Consider the following 23,461-nt stretch of genomic DNA (forward strand, 5'->3'; position numbering starts at 1 on the left):
AAATTGACAAGCTGCGAGCTAGTCCGGGCCTTTCCCCCCTCCCTTTCCTTTTTTTTTTCCTCCCCTCCCCTCCCTCCCGGCTTCCTTTCTTTGTAGCCACCTCAGGGGAAGCAACAGATCGTCACTCGGTGTTCTCACCGAAAGCACGTAATCGCCGGTGTAACTCATGTTGGCTGGGGGCCTCCCGGCGCGCGGAGGGGCTGGGGTGCGCCCCCATGCAGCATGCTTGTGCTCAATTGCAGGGTCCTGGTTCTCGAGTGTGCAGAGGGCGGTGAGAGCTCAACTCTCGTCCCCACCTCCCACCCGCAGCTCCCCTGGTGGGTGAGGGGTGCCCTGGACTGGGGATAGCCAGGTGGGAGCCCGTCGCTGTGTGGCTTGTGGTCTCGGAGTCTGTTCTCCTGGAGGCTCGCATTTGCACCCTCTTCTTCGCAGTCCCCCTCCCATAGACTTGCTGTGGGAAGCGCCTCTGCCTCCGACCCTAGCCGGAACCCCTTCGGGGCCAGAGTTTGAAGCCGTGGATGTGCCTGCCTCGTGGCTTGTCCGATTTGCACGGTGACTTGATTACACTCTCTCATTCATGGTCACTTCCGAAGCGCTTTAGTGCCTTCCGTCCCTAAACTGCCCACAGCCAGAACGGCTTCTCCCCGCGGTTTGTCACTGATCCGCAGGGCCCGGAAGGGCCTTCGTCTTACCCGGGATCCACCTCTCCCCTCATCTTCCCTGCCTGCCTCCTCATCCCACCTTCTGTCCTTGGAGAAACCCCCTCCTCCTCGCTGCCTGCCGGGCTTCGGAGTGACTCGGCAGAGGGGCTGCCCCGCTGCTCACCGGTCCACCCATCTGCCTGGTCTTCTGGAGCTGAGGACGCGGGAAACCATGCAATTGAGGCAACCCTTGGGCTGCTTTAGAGGCGCTGACATCCGAGGAGCCTTCTCCTGGGTATGCTGCATCTTCGTGGGGGGCCCACCAGGCTGCTTGCAGAGCTCCAGGGGTGTGGGGAGAATGGGGGTGGAAAGGACGGGCTGAGGGCCAAGGAGAGGTGGCTGAGAAAGGGGTAACTCGCCTACTCTCCTGCTCTCCTTCTCTCTTTCCTTGCAATGTGTGAGAGTGAAAGCAAGGGATGTGCAGGGCAAAAACTCAGCGAGCTCTGTGCCTTTCCTACTGTTGATTCCACAGAAGGAATACAATGCCAGAGAAAGGAGAGGTGCTTCCCCAACTCCCTGCACCTGGGGGGACAGGTATGCCTTTAAAAGGCTAGGTTTGTGCTAAGGATAAAGAGAAACCATACCAATACTCTGAGTCTAGCTTTCTTGAGAAGAGGAAAAAAATAAATTAAGAAGGCAAAATATGCTCCACAACCTGCAGGATTGAAGGAGCAATGTTTGGAGGAAGCGAAAGAAGGGAGAGGACACAGAGCAGCCAGGCAGGGCCAGGAGCTGAGAGGGGCCCAGACCTGAGGCCTCCCAACAACTCTCTTCTTGGAAGGATCTGGGGTTTGCTGAAGGAAAATAAAAGATATATAAAAAGATAACCTTTTGCTTTTCCCTCTCCAGGAAATAGCCAAAGGTATTTACATATTTTGGGGGAGATTTAGAGTATAAACTCTAAGATCTTTGGGATATAAGTGTCATCATCGATTTATTTATTTATTGCTGAGCTGACTGTAACTGACTCAATAACAAATCTAATCATGTATTGCACTGGAAAAGAAATATTCTCATTATGTATTTTCTCCAAATAATGGTCTACCATTGCATTTGAATACCTGCTGTAAATATAAATAATATCGAGTAATTACTCTGTAGTCGAGTAAACTAATTTACTAGCATTAATGTTTCTGTGGCTCTCCACCTCCCCCCACCACCACCTTTGCAAGGATTGCTTATCACAAATCAAGCTACTTGGACACATTGGTTTAATGAACTCTTTATTCAAGATTTGCTACAAGAACTTTCATGTCCCTTGAATCCCTGAGAACTGAACCTGAAATTATTTGTGCATCTTTAGCTTGACATATTTGTCCACTGTGGCTTGTCCAGAGGGCAGCAGTGCTGTGAGTGAGAAGTTCCAATGGGAAGGAAGGTTATTGGAGAAGAGTAGCTTCAGACCTAAAGCTGGGAAGCACATTTACAGAATTGCCCTGCGGCGAAAAAACTTCTATTTCCAGCAGTGACCAACAAGGCAAAATATTTGTTTCTCCACAGCATCTCTTTTTTAGAGACAGAATATAAAAGACAGAAGGAGAGGTTTCAAACAAAGGTATTCGAGCTGTTCCCTGGCTTGATTTTGGCTATCCCAAACTCTCTCTCTGCAGCCCACCCAGTCCTCACCACCCCTACCTTCGAACAAAAGGAATGCATGAAGGGTTTCAGTGACTTTGCCATAACAAAGGCGCCACCATTGCGGAGCTCGCCCCGCCCCTGGGTGAAGGCAAACAAATTCTTGCACTTGTATTAGGGCTTTTAAGACCATAATTGAACCCGGGGGCGTCTAGGAAAACCGAAAACAGTTCTAGACAGACCTGCGGTTTTATAGCAGTTTTGGCAGTCAACTTCAGCTTGTGCCTGAACAGACGGGGCTGTGGTGGCCCGCCAGCGGGAGATGCCAGGCCACCTCCCCCAGCGGCAGGCAGCCCCTCTCTTAATTAGGTCGGTTTTCCCCTGGTGTCAGGGAGAGCGGTCCCGGCAGAAAGGTCGGTATGGGGGTGTGCGCTGTTCCACATAACCATTGCCTCCCATGTCCTCCTGGAGGGCCAGACCGAGAGGGTGCTGGCAGGGCTGGATCCCATGGGTGTCCGCAGGAGACAAAGGCGAATTCCGGATAAAAGGCTGGGGGTGAAAAAGGCGCTCCGGGAGCGACTGGCAGGGCATTTCGGCAGGCTGCACCGAAGCCGGGTGCCCGGAGGGACTTGCAGCCTGGAAGGGGGTGTGTGGGGGCGCTGCCCTGAAGATGGATGAGGGAAAAGACTTTTGATATCAGCAGAAGGGAAAAAGCCTGGAGTGACCGAACGCTTTTAGTTGCCCAGCAGGAATAGGAGAAGGGTACTCAGGTCCCCAAGACTGCGCAATGTTCCAGTTTTGCCCGCTCCTGCCCTTGTGTGCGGAATACGCTGGCGGTGTGAATGTGAAGGTTTCTCCAGGCAGGCGGCTGGGGTGAGGGGTGGGCGCAGCTCTGAGAATCAGACCAAATTTAGGGGAAGAAGAGAAGGCAGACCTTCGGGTCCTTGGTTTTGACTTTGCTCTGATCCTATGATTGACTCTTCAGCTTTGCAGGAGGTCCAACAGCCGAGCGTAACCCACTGGGCTCTGGGAAAGACCCGACTGAGGCTAAAGCCGCCCCGGAAGGCCAAGTCCGAGTTCCATTACTTGAAGAGGCCGGCGCGGGTAAGGCTGTGACATTGGCCCTGGCGACTGGCTTCCCAAGAGCTGTTTTTTCTCAGGAGCTCCAGAGCTCGCGCCATCTCCAGAAAACTGTTCAGGGTGTATTTCCTTTTTTCGTCAACCCAGAGCCCCACCGCGGCTAATGCAAGAGGCCAAAAAATGTTTGGAGGAAGAAAAACAAAGGCAGGAAGTGGCGGCGGCCTGACGGTGCGTGTGTGTCTGCAGAGAAGGGAGGGAGCCGGTTCAGTCTCTTCTTGTTTTTCCAAATTTCAAGGTCCAGGCAGCCCTCCGCAAGGCCGGGCCCCATCGCTCCCCGTGCGGCATTTGGAGGTGGCCACCCGGAGAGGAGAAGGCCGACGCCCGCGCCAGGCTTGTCAGCGGAAACGGCTAACAAGGAGATTTGGTCAGCAAAACAGACCGAGCCTTTCCGAGGCTTCGTCTGATTTGGCCCGAAGGGTTGGGGGGGGGGGGGCTTGTGCAGCGCCTCCGAGACCCTCCTCTCCGGGGACGACCATCCCTGAGCCTTACGCTTCATTCCACCGCCTTTGCAGGCGGAATATCGGAATAAAGTGGGTCCAGGAGCCTCTGCTGCCTCCGCTTCTTCTTGCAGCCGGAGGGGTCCGGGAGGCAGCGGGAGGGCGCCGGCGGGCAGTGCCCAGGCGGGGTGGCCTTGAAGCCGTCGGTGTACACCGGGCAATGCGAGGCCTTGTTACCGTGGTTGTTGTGCTGGGGGCGTTTCCAGCACAGTCATTCAAGGGACATGAGCTGCAAGGATCGTTACTTGACAGGCAGCTTAACACCCTCTTACTCCAAGGGATGATAGAGCCGGGTGGCCGGGAGCACCTCCACACTCCAGGCTTCCCAGCTCCAACTGACAAAGCTGCTGGGCCACCCTCTTCTCTCCTTGGGGTTGGCTTGGGAGGCAGCAGCTGCTCCTTGTTCCAGAAATCTGAGAATGCAAAGTCCCCAGTACTTGCACATGCAGGTCTTTGAATGCCCAGCATTTGTCCATAGTCTCAATGTCAATGCCAAGCTGCCCCAGTTACCACTGTCCTTCTCAAGGGGGTCCTCTCCCCCTACAGTTCCTGATCCTGCTCCTGTGCCCCCTACAGTTCCTGTCTCCTGCCCTGCCTCCTTCCAGCCATTCTCACCTGCTGGGACTCTTCCCTACCTTTTTTGATGCCTCTGCTAGACTGAGCAAGGGCTGAGGTGCCACTGGAGGGCACCCAATACTCAGGTGCAGAGAAGAGGGGCTGTTAGGTCCCTGACTCTTCCCCAACTTCGGGCCTCCACCAGAGCCTGAACTAAGTCCCACCTCCTTCTTTGGAATACTCCACCCCAAGGCCCCACCAAGTCCAGCTTATCTCTCTTCCTCTCCCCTCCCTTCTCCACCCTCCTTTCTTCCCCAACACTTCCTCCTTCTCTTCTGCAGACCCAGCTGCTGCTTTTCTAGGCTGGGCAACCCAGATGGGATAGGCCTGGGAGGGGTGAGGACCCACTTGACAGACTGAATCTCACTCCCAGATGGCTACGGTTAAGTTTCTCTCTTGTTGGATTGCTTAGGGCACCATCAATATTTTGCCTCCTCCTGCTTGCCTAAGGCCTTACTTTCCTCTGTCCACAAATGTCGTGCTGTTTCTAGAAAGCTACACAGAAGAGTATTTCAACCCTGGTGATCATACTGCACACAGGTGCAAGAACTGGCCGGGAGGCCCTGGGTAGAAATGGCAACAGAGCTCTTCTCCTCCATTTCAGGAATATCTCCTTCCAAATAGAAGGGTTCCTGTGGGCACGTCTGTCTTCCATGGTGAGCTGGGGAGGTGGGTTGCCCGGGAAGGCCCAGGAGATCTCCCAGTACTTGTTCTCAGGGCATGGCTTATTGCCAGATCATTGCCAATCCATCACATTTTCCAGGTGCTACTGAGGCTTCGATAAAAAATCAAGAGATCACCTCTGTCACTACCAGGTGGAGGCAGGGGTTAGTTTGTCCCTTTGCTGAGACACTCACCCTCCTCCAAGGTCCCCTACACTTCCTAAAAGCTCAGAAACAGGTAGTGCCCTGAAGTTGACCTCATAATTCTGCTTGGTCTGACTGGCAGTTTCAGTCATCCTTCAAAGCCCCTAAATATCTGAAAAGGCCCATACTCTTCCCCTGGCCACTGCAGAGTGGGGCACAGGGCTCAGCTGAGGGTCTCAAGTACCCAAGCAATCTGGTTATCATTTACATTAGTGGATCCCAAACTGAAGGGAGAAGAGAAGATTACTTCCTTTAATAACTATTTTTATTTTTATTGTTGCCAATTATTAGACTTCTTTTTCCTATAGAGTGGGAACAAATGGGATGGGGGAGACTTTGAAGGGCAAAGCCCTAGTTCTCAGGGTCTGCCTTCCATTCCCCGTGCAGCTTTGGCCCAAACGGGTTTCCCAGCAGAGTGTGTCTGAGATAAAGAAGACAAAAGGGGGTGGCCCAACCCGAAGGTTGGCTCTGGTCCTTGGGTCTCGGTCCCCACAGCTGTAGCTCACAGGAAGCCCCCATGCCACAAAGCTCCAACTGCTTCCTAGGGCAGCTCCATTTCCACTCAGTGCTCGTGGTAGCTCGCATTCCAGGCTTGAGAAGAACCATCACCCCATCCAGCCCTCCTCCCCTACACACGCTGCCAGGCATTCCTGCTACCCATTCACAGACAATTGTTTCTGCTATATATACCCCCACAGCCCAGCCCAGCCATGTAGCCCTAGGGGTACAACCCAGATTTTTCGCTTCCGCGAAAAGAAATCCTTTGCACGTCCTCTTTGGTTCACCTGGAGAGATAGGCTTAGCGGCAGATCAGGCTTAAGCTAACTGTTTACCGCAGGGCCTGATGCTCTGACCTGCTGGAGGCAGGCTATGGGCAGGAGGTAAAGGGCTCTCTCCCTTGCAGAGTGCAGTGAAGGATTCTTGGAGGCTGGGAGTCAGGGGTTTTTACCTTGGAAGATTGCGCCTCACATCTCAGTGTGGATTTTAGGTAGGAGAAGAGCATCAAGGGTCTCACCAAAGGCCTGCCACGCACTACGGAGGGGCCTGGACTCAGGGACCCCAGGAGAGGCTCTCCAGCAGGGTCTTGGCTCCCCTATCCTCTTCCCCGCCAAGTCGGCCCTGCTCGGCCCTATGTTCCTACCAGGACCCAGAACTCCGATCCAGCCACGTCCTCTCCCCTGGGCTTGCAGGCGCTCTCTCTCGCCCCTGCTAGGCCTCAGCGGGCTCCGAAGTCTGCTGGACTGGGGCAAATCCCGCTCTTCCGGGACGGGGACACAGCCTGGGCCACCCGTGGCTGCCAGGACTCCTTTCCAACAGGGCTGGGAATGGGAGAGTTGGAAATCAAGAAAGAATCTCTGCCTCCAGTGCACGAGCCCAGAGCCCAGGCTACCAGAACCCGCTTGCAGCAAGCTAACTGTGCGTCTTGTGCCTTCTTGAGGCCGCGGCAGCGACCGGCCCTGACCATGGAAGGCGGCCGTGGCGCGGAGGACTTGACCTTTACGGCGAGAGAGAAGGGCGCTAGCTGAGCGGCGGGGAGGGGGACTCTGCTCTCTCCAGCCTCCTCCACCCAATAGCAGTCCGCTCGACCCACGCCTGCTGCGCGCTCACCCCCTTTCCCCCTCCATTTTGTGCAGAGTCCGCAGACCCGAGGCCGGAAACAAAGCCCCCAGCCCTGCTCTCACCACCCTTCTTGCAAGCTGCTGTTGCCAACACCCCCAGGCCAGAGGCTCAGAGCTAACGCCAAGCTCCTTAAGGCCCTCTCTCCAGGGCCCTCTTCTCTCGCCTGACCCCAGCCTCCCTCAGCCAGCGCCTGGGTACCACTCTGGGTGCCAACCGGGACCTGCCGGTGCCACCGTCCCATGCGCGGGGTCCCGACCTCGGGCTGCGGGCGGCGCCGGGGCCTACAGCCCAGCGGCGCGGAGCGTGGTAGAGGCGCGGGGCGCAGCGGTGCCCGAGGCTGCCTCCCGCCGTGGCGGCCGGCGCGGCCAGTGGGGTGCACAGCGTGGCCCCGCGTGCCCGGCTTGCTCTCCGCTCCCTCGGATCGCTCCCTCCCCTCGGCTCCGGGTTCAGAAAGCGGAAGTATTTGGTAGAGAAAAACACGGTTTCTTTTCAGCTCGTCTCAAAATCCCTTTTAGAGAAAATGCTCCTGTCAAGTTTTATTTCCCGTTGCAAACCACCTTCCACGCTGCCAAGAATTAAGACCGGGAGAGATTAAATACCGGATTATTCTCTTGGGGAGGGCGGGGCGGGGCGGAGAAGTGGGCACCCGCACCAAACATTCCTTGAAGTCGGCTTGTGCTGATCCAGCCGCGTCCGGAGAGTCCCGCGAAGGCCCGCGCGGCCTGCGGTGACGTCAGCCTGCAGTTGCGGGGCCACTCACCCGCACAGACCCGGCCCTCGCGGTTCCGCGCTGGGACATCAGCCCGCCGTCCTACCGCAGCCCCGACCGGCCCGCGTGCCGTCCGAGGGAGGCCGGCTTTCCACCGGCCTGAGCCTCCATTTTGAGTAGGGGGTTCTTGTAGAAGCTTGGAGGGTTTGGGGCCGCGCCTCAGTCCCCGAGGGGCGCGACATCAGGTAGCTCCCGGAGTTCACACCCCAGTACCTGGGGGAGGCCCTATGTCGCCGCACAACAGCCCTTAGAGGTTTGGAAATCTCTGAGACACGTTGTAATTATTTCTGCCTGGTGGATCCGGCTCTTCAGCGCCACGAGAGCCGGGCAGAAATGAAATCAACTGTGGCAAGGCCTTGGCTGCTTTCGTGGAGGAATTTTTCTGCGCCAGTGTCTTTTTTCTTCCCTTTAAAATAAAATTAAAAATAGCAAGCACTATTAAGGCATTCATCAGAGATAGGTAGATGCACGAGGATTGAGTGGGCATTTTCATAAAGAATGAGGCCGGCTGTTATGGACCCGGCGGCCTAGCAGATGAAAACTTAATTAGCGTGCCTGTCCTAAAACCTAGGCATAAATCTCCCTCTGCCTTTTGGATAACTCTACATCTTCGCTTATAAGAAACGGGATGTGAGCAACTCGCTGCACATTTCTCTGATTCTCCAGGTCTTGGTCGGCTGACACGCATTCGATCAAGTTTAAAGGAATGCGCATAAATCAGCAAGCCCCTAGCGTCTCCTTGGGAGAGGTCCGCAAATCCAGGAGGGCGCCTCTGAACCCACCGGGTCTGGGGATTAGCAGTCCAGGGCAACCTCCGTCTGGGCTCCTGAACTCGGGAATTCGCAGAGGAAGCAAGACACTGCATCTTCACCGAGCCCTCCAAACACATGCAGCAGAGTGCAATCTGCACTTACATCTATTACAAAGTGAAATCTGTGTCAACTCTCCACACACAAATGTTGCATCTGCAGCCGAATTTCGCTGCCTAGTGGTGAATTTTTAAGAAAAGATTTCAACTAGCTTGTTTTAATTTTTTTCTTTCCTTTTCTGTTATTTATTTATTTTTAACCCACAACTTGAATGGGTGGCTTCAGCTCTGCATCAGTCACAAATAGGAGTAAAATGCACAGCGACATTTAACAATCATCCACTTAAAGTAACTAAATAAATATGACAGTACTGAGAGCAGATAGAAAAAGTAGGTTTTTTTTAAAGTCCTATTTTTATTATTTTTTTATTCAGGAAGAGTTTTCTTTTTAGAAAAAAATACTTCAGTCAGGTTTTCAACAACATCATCCATGGATCAGTGGCTGATACTATTATTCCTGTTTTTCAGGAGGTAGCTGGTCTCTCCTTGGACTTTTTTTTTTTCTTTCAGGTTTTAGACTGATTGCTATTTGGGCATTAAAGGAGCCATCATAAATAATCCATGCCCACCTCTGGTTATCTGGTAGATCCATAGAAATTTTAAATAGGAGGAGAGTTAGGTAAGATCGATCCTATCAATGACCATTTTAGAACTGGGGGAAAAAAACCCACAACAACCCTGAAATATCTTCTGTCATTACAGTTTCAAAAACTAGAGAGAAAAAAAGAAGGCTACTACTTTACCCAGGGTTCCTGTAGTGGTGATGGCTTTCGAAAGGGGCGGTATCCCGGCTGGAGAGCTGCTGTTGGCCTCCTTCCTAGGCTCGAGGCTCAGAATATTTCTTACATCTAAAGAAAAATATCCCCCGTCAACAGAAGAGTCCCTTTTGGAGGTGTTCTTAAACACACAGTTTGATCCAGCTTTGAGGGGATTTTCCACCACTTTAAACATTTTGGGAGAAAGTTGTTACTTTGGCTTGATGGCAGCTCATTTGGAAATGGAGTACTGTTTGGAACAAGAGGTGGAGAGGTGGGTCTGAAGCAACATTATCATTTGTTTCCACAAGTGGAGTGAAAATCCTCAGGGCAGCAAAATATAATTGAATTTCTCAAGCCCTTTCGATATGTATGTTTCAACACCAGCCTGTTTTTGAGACAGCTTTAGAGACTCTTTCCATAATTCTCATATATAAAGAAGCTGTGAGTCCTCAGGAGAGGGTGGAGAGGTTTCCGGCAGCCACTTTTGTAACCAATCAATATTATTTTCCATAAAATGTTGAATCTGGTTCTTCCATTCACTGTTACTTTCCTCTAATATAAAGATAAAATTAGCCTGCATCTCACAATTCTGCATCCCACGGCTACTGGTTCCACCAACATTTTAATACATATGTGCATAGCATAGATTCGACAAAAACACATTATCCTATGTGTGTATTAAATATACAAACATAGATATGTATTCTTTATGACTCTGAATACAGCACCTGATTGTTGTTAGAGGTCAACAGCAGATATATTATTATTATAGTTTTGATGGAAGTTGTTAATACTAAACATATTTATTTATCCTACAAATAAAATGGCAGATTCACAAGCATCAATATAAGATTGCACACCACCCTGGAGCAGTACTCAGCTCTGAGTTATCCAGGATAACTCAGATCTGTATCCAATCCTGTGGTCATTTTGTAGATATGAAATATTAAGTCCTCTTTACTGACCTCTCAAGAGGGGTTTCTTAGAATTTCTGAAACGTAACTCTAGAACTCTAGAATTAGCAAGGCATCTGAATCTTAATTTGCTGTAAAGACTCCTCAGTAGCTCTAATTAGAATGCGAGACCACATTGGAGGGTGAGGACCAGGAAAGAATGGTGATTTAAGAACACATCTTTGACTGTAACAAAAATGTACAGTTTTAAAGCAGATCTGCAGAAATCTGATGCAGAGAAAGCCACTGTGAAGACAAATCGAACTTAGCCATTAGAGAAAAGGAACAAGGCTTCATCTTGTAAAGTACATTTTGTACCTCAACTCTAGGAATCACCTTAAATTACAATATCTTGGGTCATTAGCAATTAATGATACGATATCTGTACAGATTCTACAAATATATATACAAGCACACACAAGCACTAATATGCAAATGTATACATGTGTACACATATGATATATATTTACATATATACAGGGACATGTATAATTTACATATATTCAAATTTGCTCCATCTGGAGCCAAATAATTGAGTACTGAATCTCTAAAGTCAAGGAGGTAAGAGCTCTTGATTCCCTTGGTTGAAGAATTACAAGGAGGCTTGTCAACGCGAGGTGGCGCCCTTGATCTACTAATCCAGCTAAGGCCAATTCATGAGCTGTCAAAAGTCAAGGTCACAAATTGTCTTTTTTCGTCAAGGTCAAGGTTTAAGGCCTTTCGTAGTCCTGTCATTTCAACAGATATCAAAACCTGCCCTCTCAGACACATGCAGACCCAACAGCAGATTTTAAAATACGACAGCCTAGGCATTGCTGATACAAAACAACTGGTTTTCATTTTCCACAGGGAGCCTGGGAATTCATACTATCTCTTCCTCCTTTCTTTTCCCACCCTTTTGGAATATCTGACACTTTAATCTCCTTGAAGCACTTATCATTTTTTAGGATTTTAGTTATGAGGGGTTTCTCCCTTTTCTTAAAAATTTGGTAGCAAAAAAAGTACTGAATAATAATAAAGAATGGTCCTTGGTTTATATAAGACAAACCTGCTCCTTTTCTTTCTGTGCAGTGCACATTTAGCATAGGAAAGAAAAGAGTATTTTCTGCAGATTTTAATGGCAGTGACTATTTTATTAACAGAATTAATACCACTACATCACTATCTACAGGTCTAAGGGTTTTTTTTTTTTTTCATTTTTAGTAGAAATATTTAAAAAGCAGGTGCACAAATACATTTTCACAGTGTGCTTTGTGTCTTTATTTACAAGATATCATTCTATAGTGAATATGAACAAAACGAATGTGCTGGTTGAAATAACTGCTTAAAAATGTGCTGTGAAGATGAATCACTAATCTTTCTAATGCAGTCTGATAAAACAATAAACATGGAAAAATACTAATCTCTTAATAGATCAAAATATAGAATGAAGACACCTAAATATTTCAGGGGAATGAATTTTCATTTTAAGTTTTCTAAAAAAGAAAAATGATTTCTCCAGCAAATGTTTAGCAAATATTGCGAAATGCCAATTCAAATGAAAAAACGAATTGTGTTCAAACTGAAGTCCATCATGTTGGGATGGAAACTTTCGGGATTTCTCAAATAAAGTGAATTCTGCGGATCATCTGATGATTTAAACATTTTCAAAAAGATACCAAATCCTTTGGAAAATAACGGATATTGGGGCAGTAAATATAGTCCAAATGCCACAAAATATGCTTGTTATAAGCAATTAAAAATTATTCTGGAAAGGACATTACCAACTCGGTTTCTCTTGTAGCCTGAAAGGTTCAGCTGGTTGGTTTTACTATACTACCAAGACAAATCATCCTCAGAAGAGTTTTCTCTCCCATTTTCCCTTCACAGCAAATATTCCAAGATTATTATTTCAGTACCTTCTCGTTTCCCCTCTAAATCTACACATAAAATGTTTTGCAGAACATACAACAACGGCAGGAATTTCACTAAGATTTACCTGAGCAGACGCTTAACATGCAAAGGGAATGGCGACCTAAGAAAGACAAGCAGATGTTTACAATGGCCTCTTGCTTTTGTAACCAACTTCCAGATTATTACCATCTAACACAATGTCCTAAAATATAACGATCACATAAATACTTACAAGATTTCAGTAACTGTGTAACTTATCTGAAATTGCGTATTTTGGGGGTTGACGTTTGACATTTAACGGGCTGGGCTGGTGGGGTTGGCGAAAGAACTGGCAGTCTTTACCTTTCTTAAAGTTTTAAAACAGTTGTAGATTCCATTAAAGAGACAGAGATCTCCTTCAGGAGAGCAAAATGCCAGTGTCTGTCTCTTTCTCTTTCCCATTCTTCAATTATTATTAAGCATTATTATCATTATCTGGGCAAAGCAACAAGTTCTGAAGCGTTTCTTCAAGTTGCCTTCTTGTTCCATTTTTAATCCATTAACTAGTGGTTTTCAGTTTGTTGATGACTTTTTTCTCTTTAACCCTCCTGTTTTGGAACCAGATTGTGACCTGCCGCTCAGAGAGATTCGTCGTGGCTGATATCCGCCTCCGTTTGTCCTTAGTAATGAATTTGTTCGTGGCGTATTCCCGTTCAAGTTCTTTTAATTGCACCTTGGTATAAGGCACGCGCTTCTTTCTCCCCCTCCTATAAGAGCTGGCATCCGAGGGATGGGAGACCACGTCTAGAAGATAAGGGAGAAGGCAAGTTACACAGGGATCGGACCCCAGCCAGGGCATAGGCGACAGCTCGATCTGAGCCACCCGCCTTGCAGCGCCCGGCTGCTCTTTGCCACGCGCTGTACAATCCGGCCTTCTGCCAAAGCCTAGAGGGTCAGTGGGGAAGGTGGTTAGTTCTGAACTGAAATGAAATCGCCCAGGGCTCCAGTGACGTCCCCAACCCGGCCATCCTGAAGGAGCAACGCGTAGGCAGCTTCGAGAGATAGCCTGGTCCAGCGGCCCACACCTTAGCGCCAGCCTCAAGGTACAACACTTCTGTGCCTGGCTCCTTTCTGGGTGCCCGTCCTAATACTCGAAGCTTCTACACTGAAGCCATTTTTGAGAGAATGAATAGGGAGGGGCAATTTGGGGAGCCGTTTTCTGGTAAATTTCTCATCCTTAAATTGGTGTCAGGGGCTGGGGAGGGCGGGGCGCAGAGGGAGAGGGAAGCTAGCCGCGGTCCCCACAAGTTCTCTCCCAACCACCCCTCACCCAGGGAGGGCCAGGGACCGGCTCAACTCAAGGCAGTGCAGGCAGCCCCAGCCAGCCAGGCTTGGGCTCCCAGGGGTGCAGAGCCGCTAGGGCAGACCAGGAAGAGAACAGAAGGGAACCCGGGATCGCCTGGGTGCAGGCGGAGGAGAAGCTGGAGCAGAGCCGGAAGACCAGGGCTGGGAATATGTCGCCATTTACCGGGCAGAGTGGACTTCCAGAGGTGGGGAGGCTGCGCCTGCTCTTTGGGGCAGTACATTTGGCCGTTCCAGCCGTTGGGCAGCGCCCAGGGCTGGTAGCTTTCCATGGGAAGACCCAGGGGCTCGTGGCGCGACTCGCCGGGGCCCCCGAGGCCCGGCACCACTGGCATATCCAGGTAGCCAGGCATGGGCTGATGGTGGTGGTAAGGCCCGGCTGCGTAGCCCTGGTGGTAGAAGGCGAACTCCTTAGCGCGGGAGCTGAACTCCTCGGCCGCTGGGCCGGCGGTATCCATGTACTTGTCCGCGAAGGCGGCGGCGGCGGCGGCGGCCGAGGCGGGCTGTGCGCACGACTTGATGGCGTTGGGGTGCGGGCCCATGCGGGCGCACGGGTAGTAGCCGCTGCCGAAGTAGCCATAGGGCAGCGCCGCGGGCCCCGACGAGCTCTGCGCCGCTGCCGAGCAGGGACTGCATTGCTTGGCGGCCTCTGCGCCCGCCGGGCCAGCCGGGCCGGGCCCTCCTGAGGACGACGCGGCGGCAGCGGCGGCGGCGGCAGCAGCAGCGGCGGCGGCAGCGGCGGCAGCCGACGGGGGCGCCTCGCCGGGGGCGCTGCTGTAGGCGGACGCGGCTCCTGGCGCCAAGGGCGCCGGGTGCGCCATCAGGTTGCGGCACTGGTTGGCCGCCGCCGCCGCCGCGGCCGCGGCCGCCGCCGCCACCGAGAAGTTGCCCCCTGCCGCCGCCGCCGCCGGGTGGGGGAAGCCCCCGCCCCCGGCCCCGGCCGCCGCAGCCGCTGCGGCCGCTGCTGCAGCCGCCGCCGCCCCTTCCATGTTCTTGTTGAGCTCGTCGGCCACCAGGCCGCCGCCGTTGTCGTAGAGAAACATGACGGTGGGCTCGATCCAGCGGGGGTGGAGGAGCACGGAGGCTGTCATAGCCTGAGCCGCATGGAGAAGACCCCAGTGGCGCTGTTTTAAAAAGCCCCCAAGAAGTGAAGAGCGCGCGGCGCGGGGCCGGGGCCCGAGCGAGGGGGGCGGATCGCGCCCCGCGGGGTCGCGCCAGGCGGCCGCCCATTGGCCCGGCCCCCCCGCTCCGCCCACGGCGTATGCAAAGCGGGCGGCTCCGACTCCAGCTCTGCACGGTGCACCCGCCGTCCGCGCCACGGCCCGCGCCATCCCCAGCGCCAGCGCCAGCCGCGCGGCCGCGCACCATTCACCGGGGGGAGAGGCGGGGGAACGTGCGGGTGGGGCAGGGAAGGGAGGGCGGCCCCATCTCCGCCCCCCTTCCCTCCCTTTATCCCAGTGGGGCCCAGACCCGCGCAACCAGGCGGGGAGGGGAGGTGGGCTCGCGATTGGGTTGCGATCTGGAGCGGTGGGGACAGGTCAGGTAATTCTGCCGGCCGTCAGGGATGGGAGAGTGGGGAGGACGAGACCAGCCTAGCTCAGAATGGGTGTTTCTTGGGGCCTCTGGGGCTGTTTTCTTTCCAGGAACCAGCGCGTAATCTGCAGTGAGACCCTAGGACGGACATCGGCGCCTTCGGCTTCCATGGAGTTGCGATTTTGCTCTTTCCAGGGAAACAGTGGCAGGGTGTTTGCTGCTTGTGGGTTCCTGCGGATATCCTAGGACATTCCACTGGAGGCTTGGACTGCATTTAGAAGCCCCTATCCCTTCCCTCTCCACACTGTTAGTGAGCAATTTCATATGTTTGCATTTAGACCCATAGACTCAGAACGACTCATCACACACACAAACACCGTGTACACTGACACACTCACTCGCATTCACACACTTAGGTATACAGCCTGTTCCTTGCTCTGACCCTGTAACAACGCTTCCTCCTCCAGAGACTCTGAGATAGAGTGAGCGATCCGTGTGCACCATTCATCCATGCTCCCACCTTGCCAGTGTGGCTGGCTTGTTCTGGAAGGGGCTTAAGAGGAACAAGCCCCAGCTGGGCTTCTGGGTGGGACTCAAGCCCCCCTTCTGGGCCCTAACGCCTCCAGCTTCTTTGTGGACCGGACCTGACTCTCCAGGAACCTGGGAACCCACTGTTTCACTCTATTTTGGGACAAGAAAAAGGGGCTCTTTGGGGCCACTTCCTGCCTTCCCCTCAAGTAGGATCTCCAGCCTGCAGAGGATGCCTAATCCTTCTTTGCCCAAGAACCAGCCCAAGAAGCCTTTCCTCTGTGCCTGGGAAATGCAACCTTTTATTGGTAGCATGGCAGGGCGTTAGTGCTGAAGAACCAAGCAGCGACCCCTCTTGCAGCTGCCATGTTTTGACGAGGGGCTCTGGGGGTCCTGCTGCTTTAGGGTCACATACTTCCACTTCCTGATTCACTACTGTGAGCTGGTGAGATGCCTAGAAGAGGAACAAGCGTTCAAAGTGAAAGTGGGCACATTACCGGAATAGTGCTGGGGAGAGTGCTGGATTCTTTTTCACCCTAGGCTGACTAGTGAGAAGCCAGGCTTGGACCTGTCGTCTGCTCCTAGCTTGCACACTCAGCCCTAAACTCAGAGCAGCAAGCATACCACTCCCCCCCCCCCCCCCACACACACACACACCCCACCATCTGCTCTCTAAGGCCCCTGGTCTTCCTGCAGGGTCCAGACCAATGTGGCTGGGCTTGGGCTTTTATCTGTCCTGATCCTGGGTTTGTCCTGACCAATGTAAGTGTCGCCCAATAAAACCTTCTATGACCACCACACCAGCCACCACCCCCCCTTCCAAGTGTGCCCTTTCCTTCTTGACTTTTTAGCAGTTCTGGGTAAATATTGATTTGCCCCCAGTTTACCTTCTCCCTGACTGGTCATTTGCAGACTCAGGAACTAGCTTCTGTAGGGACTTGCCTTTTCTGTTACTTTCTGGCCCTTTCACCACCCCCCTTCCTCCCTCCAAGTGGCATTGTAAAACTCACAGTGACAAAGAGACAGAGTAGGGTTCGAGGCCCCTGTTCCTGGGGACTTGAAGGCGGTTTTACATACGGGTCAGACACGGCTGGAGGCCAAGGTCAAGTTGAAAGTTGCAGTCTAGCCAGCATGAGAACTGCCATGCAAGCGTGGAGACCCAGGCAGCAGCAAAAGGCCCATTGCCCACATGCCCTCACGCTTAATTTTCTCTCTCTTTTTAAAGTTCTCAGCTCTGACTCAGTTCGGCTGCCCAGAATTTTTTGGTGCCTTCGTGGGGTTTTTGGGGCGGTGTTTACCGACTCTTCTCTGCCTCCGCCCTACTCAGCTAGGGCTTTGAGCGTCTTCGGTTTTCCAGCCAGACCCGGAAAAACGAAAACACAGCTTGGGGAGCCCCCACTAGCCTGCGCCTGTGCCAGCTCACCTCTGGCCATAGCGCAGCTGCCGGTGCACACCGCGGCCAAGGCCGGCTCCACATTCTTCCCTCCCTCTTCCACTTCACCGGAGCCCCGAACCCTGCGCACAGAGAAAGGGCCTCAGCTCCACAGACGACTGGGTCCCTCCTCACCAAAATTGGTGAGACAAGATTTCATCTTGTCGGCCGAGGAGCCACAAGCAGGTTTGTCTGGGAGGGATGGTGCTGGGGGAAGGCTTTGGATTGTGTCTCAAATTAAGCTTTGCTCCTTAAATGTGGCGCTCTCGCCAAGAAAGAGCTTGGGGCCTGAATTATTGAGATTTGTGGTGCACCTTTAGTGATCAAATTTATCTGGGCTTTTCTTAGTTCCCCCATGTTAAAACAATAACAACAACAACCACAAAAACAAAACAAAAAAATCCCTCTCAAAACGTGCTTACTTAGAAGAACGCACCCTGCTTGTTCTCTTCTTGTCTTGGATCTCAATATATATTTTATTTTTCTACCAGACATGTCCATGGCATCCTGGCATGCCCCCACTGTTTTCAAATGTCTGCATGTCCTGTCAGTATTGAGTTGTAGCCACCAATCAGTGGAGGTGGTTTGTAGAAGGAGAACAAGCTCTGAATAATTTTGGGTCTGAGTTTCAGAATTTCTACTCGCTTTTAAGCAAGAATAATCTTCCTTCCCTGTCTTCTGCTGAGGGAGATAAGACATTTCTTAATGGTTCCCAATATAATTTCTTTCCCTGCCAGGCAGCCAACAAATTGACTTGCTGTGGCAAAAGAAAGGTTGGAGGAAAATTAAGGCAAGTGTGCTCTGGGAAGCAAGCACAGACCCTCCTAGCATTCTTCCTCTTTTCCCAATGGCAAGGTCAAGATTTGCTTGCCTGCCAAAGTAATGGGTCCTGACCTTCTGAGCTGTCTGTCCCTCTGATTTTTTGTTCTCCAGGCTCAAGAATTCCTATAGGATTGCATAGAGGCACCATCAACCTGACAATTTCATATTCTCAGACTCCTTATGGGTTAGACTGGGGAAGCCAGGGCACCCACTAGGATCGGCCGGCAGCGGTGGCACCTTAGGCATGACAGCCAAGCAGAGTGCTGCATGAGTAGAGGTGGGAGAGGTGGGAGAGGCTGCAGTCACTTCCCAGGTACTGCGTGGTGCACCGATTTCCCCGGAGGAGCCCTGAGAGGGCAGCGCAGGAAGAACTGGAGGGTAGTTTCTGCAGCACGGCCTTTGTTTAAGGAATTACCAGAGCATTTCTCAGTGTTCCAAAATGCCTTGGCTGACAAGGCTTCTTACCTCCTGGGGTAGGCCAGGGTGCCCTGCAGGGTTTGGTTGCCCAAAAGCTTCTCACTGAAGAAAAAGACTGTGGCTAGGTTTTTCTGGTTGGGGGACTGGATGCCAGCCTGGTCCACGGGGCTCTGGGCTCCCAGCGTTGGAGGAGAAAAGGACAAAGGGAAACCAGGTTTTAATCGAGTTTGATTTTCATTAGCAAATGAAATTTACCTGCTCTCACTTTAACTCCAAGGAGGCTGTCAGCACTGCTCCCTGGCACCATTTCTTTGTATTCATCCAGCATTAGGATAAACATTCCTTGGTTGGTTCTAAAGACACTTTGTATTTCAGGATATTCATGTGCTTTTAATGTATCCAAGCAGCTTTACAAGCCACTTTTGCAGAACATCTTAACCCACTCTCTCCCACCCTAGGTGGGCTGGGGCACAGAGATAATGGCAAAGGAAGAAAGATCCAGAGGAAAAACTGGTTGAGGGGCTGAGGAGAGAGAAAGAGAAAAGACAAAATCTTCAAACAGTGTAGCACCTCTGAAGCCAAACTTGAGCAGATCATTTGGGAAAGGAGCAAGTGGGGGACTGCTCTGCTTACGGAGGGAATTTTGAGTGTCCCCATCAGGTGGAAGCTGTACCCTCTTTCTTAAGGGGAAAGGGTTGGTAGGTCCTGAGATCTGGGTTGAAGTTAGCCAGTGGACAGGGAAATGGCACATTGAGTCACTCACTCAAGCTTTTGTTCTAGATTTTTGTGCATGTGAAACAATAATACGGCAGTAAAAGGCTTGAGGCTGTGGGGATAGTTTTGGGCTACGGTCACTCTGGTGACCAAATGTTAACATGGTGAAAGTGGAAGTGCAAGGTCCAGGAAGATCCACAGGGACCCGCACTTTGCCTTTAAGATCCCTTCATGGGGTGGATCTCAAGGACAGCAGATTTTTGGAGGAGCAGCTCTCCTGCTGCCTGCAGAGTTCTTTTTTGTTTGTTTGTTTGTTTCCAGGTACCACAAAGCCACTAGTGCACAGGGCCTCAGAAAATACGGCAGGAGCTCAAGGAAAACTCCAATTTGAGTACAGCCCTGCCCTGTTTCCCCCAGAGAGTCCCTGAGCAAGGAGATCTCCACCCGACACACACCATTTCAGAACAACCAGGTTCCAGACTCCCATGAGTAGCATCCTCCACTGCAAAGCCTTGGCCAGCCGTGCCTGGACTCCCCAGAGTTGGCGCAAACTCCGGCCTCCAAAACTCGGCTCTGGGAGGCCTAGGTGACTTCGAAGCCGGCGGCGGCCGTGGCAGCGGCGGCGGTGGTGGAAGAGCTCTTTCCTCCGACAGTCCCACTGATCGCTCTTCACTGGAGCTGAAGACAGACTTCGCGTAAAGGACCGGAGCGTGCGTTAGAAGCAGAGGGAGCTTGGAGAAGGGCTCGGCCGGAAGGAGGAAATGCCTTCTCGCAGTGCGCGGCCAGCCCGCGGGGGACACCGGCTTGCTGGACTGTGGGGCCCGTGCCACCCAAGGAGTGACCTGCGGGTCACTCAGCCGGGGCGCTGGGCGAGCGCGGGACGGCCCGGAGAATTCCGTCCGGCTGCGACGTGAAGAGGACGAGGGGTCTCTGTACCCGACTCTGCCACTGGCCCAAAGGAATTTTACCCTCGGGCGCCCACCCCCACCCTAGCTTGATGCTTACGCTCGCAACAAAACAGGAAACCAGGACTGGGCAGTGCATTCTTTAAGTCAACAAATACACTGAAGACTTCGAGCGTTTGAAGGAAGTAGGGGGTTTGAACGAAAGCCGGGCTCGGCTTTCTCGCTGAGAAAGCGGCGCAGGCAGCCAGGCGGCCTGCGCCCGCGGGGGTCCATCTCGCCCTAGACTCCTAAGAACTCCCACGGCCCTGTTCCCAGCTGCGAATTCTTATTGCACAACGCGACGGAGGGAAGGAAATTCACCAGCGCAGCGACAAGGAAGGGGAACTCAGGACCCCTTCAAGTACACACTGAGGTGTGATCAGAGTTTTATGGGCACGTTATATGCTGTAATTATAACGATGTGTGTGCCTCGATATGCACGCACATTCACGCATCAAACGTGCGTATACACACAGAGTGAATGTGCACATCCAATGTAATGTGGGTGAAATACAGGCATCATAACCAGCCCTACGAAAAAAAATTCACCCTGTCGGACCAGCCTGGTGACCTACTTCGCTGGCGCATCTCCTAACTCACTTTTCCGACCACTCACCATTCCCTCTCCTGTGGCTTTGTAAATACACCTGTCCCCCGTGGAAGGTGAGTCGTGGACTGGCGTTGCCCGGTTCACATGTCCTCCCCAGAACCTCCATCCGGCTCCAGGGACCTTCGCTGAGCGAGTTTAGAGCACCCGGCACTGTTCAAGGAGGAGCCGCGGTTCCTTTGTCCCGCGGCTCTAGCCCCATTCCGCCCAGCTCTCAGGGAAACGAAGCGCTCAGTACGAACTTCTGATATTAGTTTTTATGGGTATTTACACTCTGGTGAGGGGAGCTGAGTACGGAAGCTCCATTAATCAGCCCCCAACCTTGGGTTTAGATATTCAGTTTATGGGTTGGGAGAGGGAGTTGACCGGAAAGAAAGCATCAGGGTTGGCCGCTGACTCCAGAGAAATGAAAAGGGAGTATGGTCGTTTTCTGTTTCTGGAAATCAAGAATTAGGAATGGGCAACTACAGGTGCTAACCAACAGACCACTTTTTTGTTTTTTGGTAGCCCTTTGGCAGGGATAGTTTTTCCACCTTTGCCCCACACAGTTTTTTTTTTTTTAAATCCTTTTATTATGGACTTTGTCAAACACACACATAAGCATAACAAACCCCTATGTACCCAGCTCCTAGTTTTGACCCCTATTATAATTTCATCTTCAAATGTTTTATTATCCACTTCCTCTCTCTCTCTCTCTTTAGTATTTTGAAGTAAATCCCAGATAGCATCACATCATTTCACCCCCACCATAAGATTTCGAAGATCTGTTATATTTCAAGATTGAGCAAAAGGACTTGAAATGGGGTTATTGCAATGAAACTCTAGAAAAAACTTGAGGGTTCACCCAGGAGTAAGCTGGACAAAAGAGGGGTTTGAGAGGTAGACCCATCTTGCCTAAAAATCTTGTCTCGTCTTTCTAAAAATTACATATGAAAGAGGAAGATTTATGTTACCTTTTTATATGAGTGAATCGTCCTTTAATAGAAAATTTCTGTTGCTGTGTCAGAATTATGGGGGAACACAAAAAACATACCTCAGTCCTTAGTGTGTCCTAAATTGACATGTATTCACTTATTAGTGGGTAAATGACTATATTCCATTTCAGCACAACTCCTCCCCTGGTAGAAACTCAAAAGAAATTTCTAATGATTAAACTAGGAAAGTTTGCACTGAATTGATGGCTCATCAGAACAACTGCAGTTTTCAGAAAGAAATTCAATGCCGAGCATTGAAAATATCCCCCTAGCAATAAGGGATTTTTTTTAAAAAAGAATGAATAAATGTGTTATGGTTTCTTTTGTTTTAATCTGGTAGTCTAATTTACAATGAGCATGATTCTCCCCATCAAACTCTGAAAGTGACTTAACTGAAAGCCTTGGCAACTTCAGAAAGCAAAACGGTAAAAACAGAAAATAGCACACTGTTGAATTTGACAACTTTTACACTACCCGGCTGCTTAATAAATTCTGACCCCACTTGCCTGAGTGGATACTGATCATCTTTTCTATGGCAGTATTTTGTATTTGGGTTGTTTATGGTTTCTTAATTTTTCTGAGTAGTGATTAAATATCTGGGATGCTTTTACACTAAGTATATAAATTCTCATGGTATTAGAAAAGAGCTATTTGATGAAACTCATAAGGGGTATGTAAATTTAAAAAGAGAAGAAAGTGTGTGTACATATTTTACAATAATCTCGAATGACTCCAACTGTATGTTGCAGAAGCCATGAGCTCTCTGCCCACTGTCTGTGGGGTATCAGCAAGATCGACTCCTACCAAGCCTTGGGCACAGTGGTTGGTTTATGGATCCTATGTCTCTTGATCCTAAGATGGAGTTCACCACAGGGGTGAGGGCTTGGGTCAGGGTAAGGGTGGGGACTGCAGAAGTCAAACAATTCTGAGGAAGAGGGAGAGGGGAAGAGAGAAGCCACAGACAAGCCAGGAGACAAAGAGGAAGGGAGAGATGGGAGGGAGAAGAATAAGAAGCAATGAAACTGTAATTCTCCACAAAAATTTAAGCTACAGCAGCTTAAAGATGGCCTGTTTTTAAAGCTCAGCAGAAGCCCATTCTCTGCTGAAGCCTGTTCTTTGCGGAAGCCTGGCTTGGGGGTTAGTGGGGGTGGTGCCGCTGTTGAGTCTTCCTTGCCTTTTAGGTCCCAAGCCTCCCTGTGATTTCTGTAACTGCTCAAAAACAACCTTTGAGAATCTGATTATTGTCCGGAGTTAAATGCAGGCTCGACCTTCTCCCCATAGAGAGTCCAAACACGTGAATTCCTGCTGCTATCAGCTTCGGAGGCAGAGGTCGAGAGCTGAGCTTGGGACAACCCTTCAAGCCTGCTAGCAATTACCTGCTCTCAGCCACTTTTTAAAAGGCCATATTTCTTTACATTTCTAGGATCTAATGTGAGGTTATGTCAGGTCATGGGACCCTAGGCTGGTGCAAAGTAATTTGATGTCACCGAGAGCAAGCAGACTCGTTTGTCACCCTGAGGAATAGAAGTCCGTGTGATTTCTGCTGGGAGCAGAGCAGAGTTGATTGGCTGGGGGTGTGGAATCCAGCCAGGGGTCCAGTGTGGGCCTAACCAGGTGAGCTGGGAGGGGACTTTCTGGATCGTGGTGTGCGTGTGTGTGTGTGTGTGTGTGTGTGTGTGTGTGTCTGTCTGTCTCAGGTTGAAAGGATTAAGGAATCAGCTGTGCTCCAAGCACACACAGCAGCCCATTGGAACTCAGTGTGGAACCTGGACTGATCCAGGCCCTTGGATCCCAGGTTCACTTGTGATATGATCCTGATCTCAGTTTTTCTGAAGTTAAGTCTGGTTAGCCCAGCTACAGTCCTTTCTTCCCCTAGCCCTTACCCCCTGCTACT

General features: G+C 51.2%; 1 protein-coding gene and 2 long non-coding RNA genes across 3 annotated transcripts; 2 read left to right on the forward strand and 1 right to left on the reverse strand.

Moving 5' to 3' along the window:
* The first annotated feature begins 95 nt into the window (after positions 1 to 95).
* Positions 96 to 3,961, forward strand: LOC104681880. Its single transcript, XR_750624.2, has 2 exons — positions 96 to 936; positions 3,270 to 3,961. It is a non-coding gene; the product is annotated as an uncharacterized LOC104681880 (long non-coding RNA).
* Positions 3,962 to 10,802: 6,841 nt separating this feature from the next.
* HOXA13 (homeobox A13) lies at positions 10,803 to 14,710 on the reverse strand. The gene is made up of 2 exons (XM_010388312.2): positions 13,763 to 14,710; positions 10,803 to 13,038 (listed from the first exon to the last, which is right to left on the reverse strand). Exons 1-2 carry the CDS (start codon positions 14,685 to 14,687, stop codon positions 12,794 to 12,796), a joined length of 1,170 nt encoding a protein of 389 aa, XP_010386614.2. The 5' UTR covers positions 14,688 to 14,710; the 3' UTR covers positions 10,803 to 12,793.
* Positions 14,711 to 15,037: 327 nt separating this feature from the next.
* LOC104681882 lies at positions 15,038 to 21,899 on the forward strand. The gene is made up of 3 exons (XR_750626.2): positions 15,038 to 15,138; positions 15,240 to 17,275; positions 19,364 to 21,899. It is a non-coding gene; the product is annotated as an uncharacterized LOC104681882 (long non-coding RNA).
* The last annotated feature ends 1,562 nt before the right edge of the window (positions 21,900 to 23,461 follow it).

The sequence above is a fragment of the Rhinopithecus roxellana genome, chromosome 6 (assembly GCF_007565055.1).
Source record: "Rhinopithecus roxellana isolate Shanxi Qingling chromosome 6, ASM756505v1, whole genome shotgun sequence".
NCBI lineage: Eukaryota > Metazoa > Chordata > Mammalia > Primates > Cercopithecidae > Rhinopithecus > Rhinopithecus roxellana.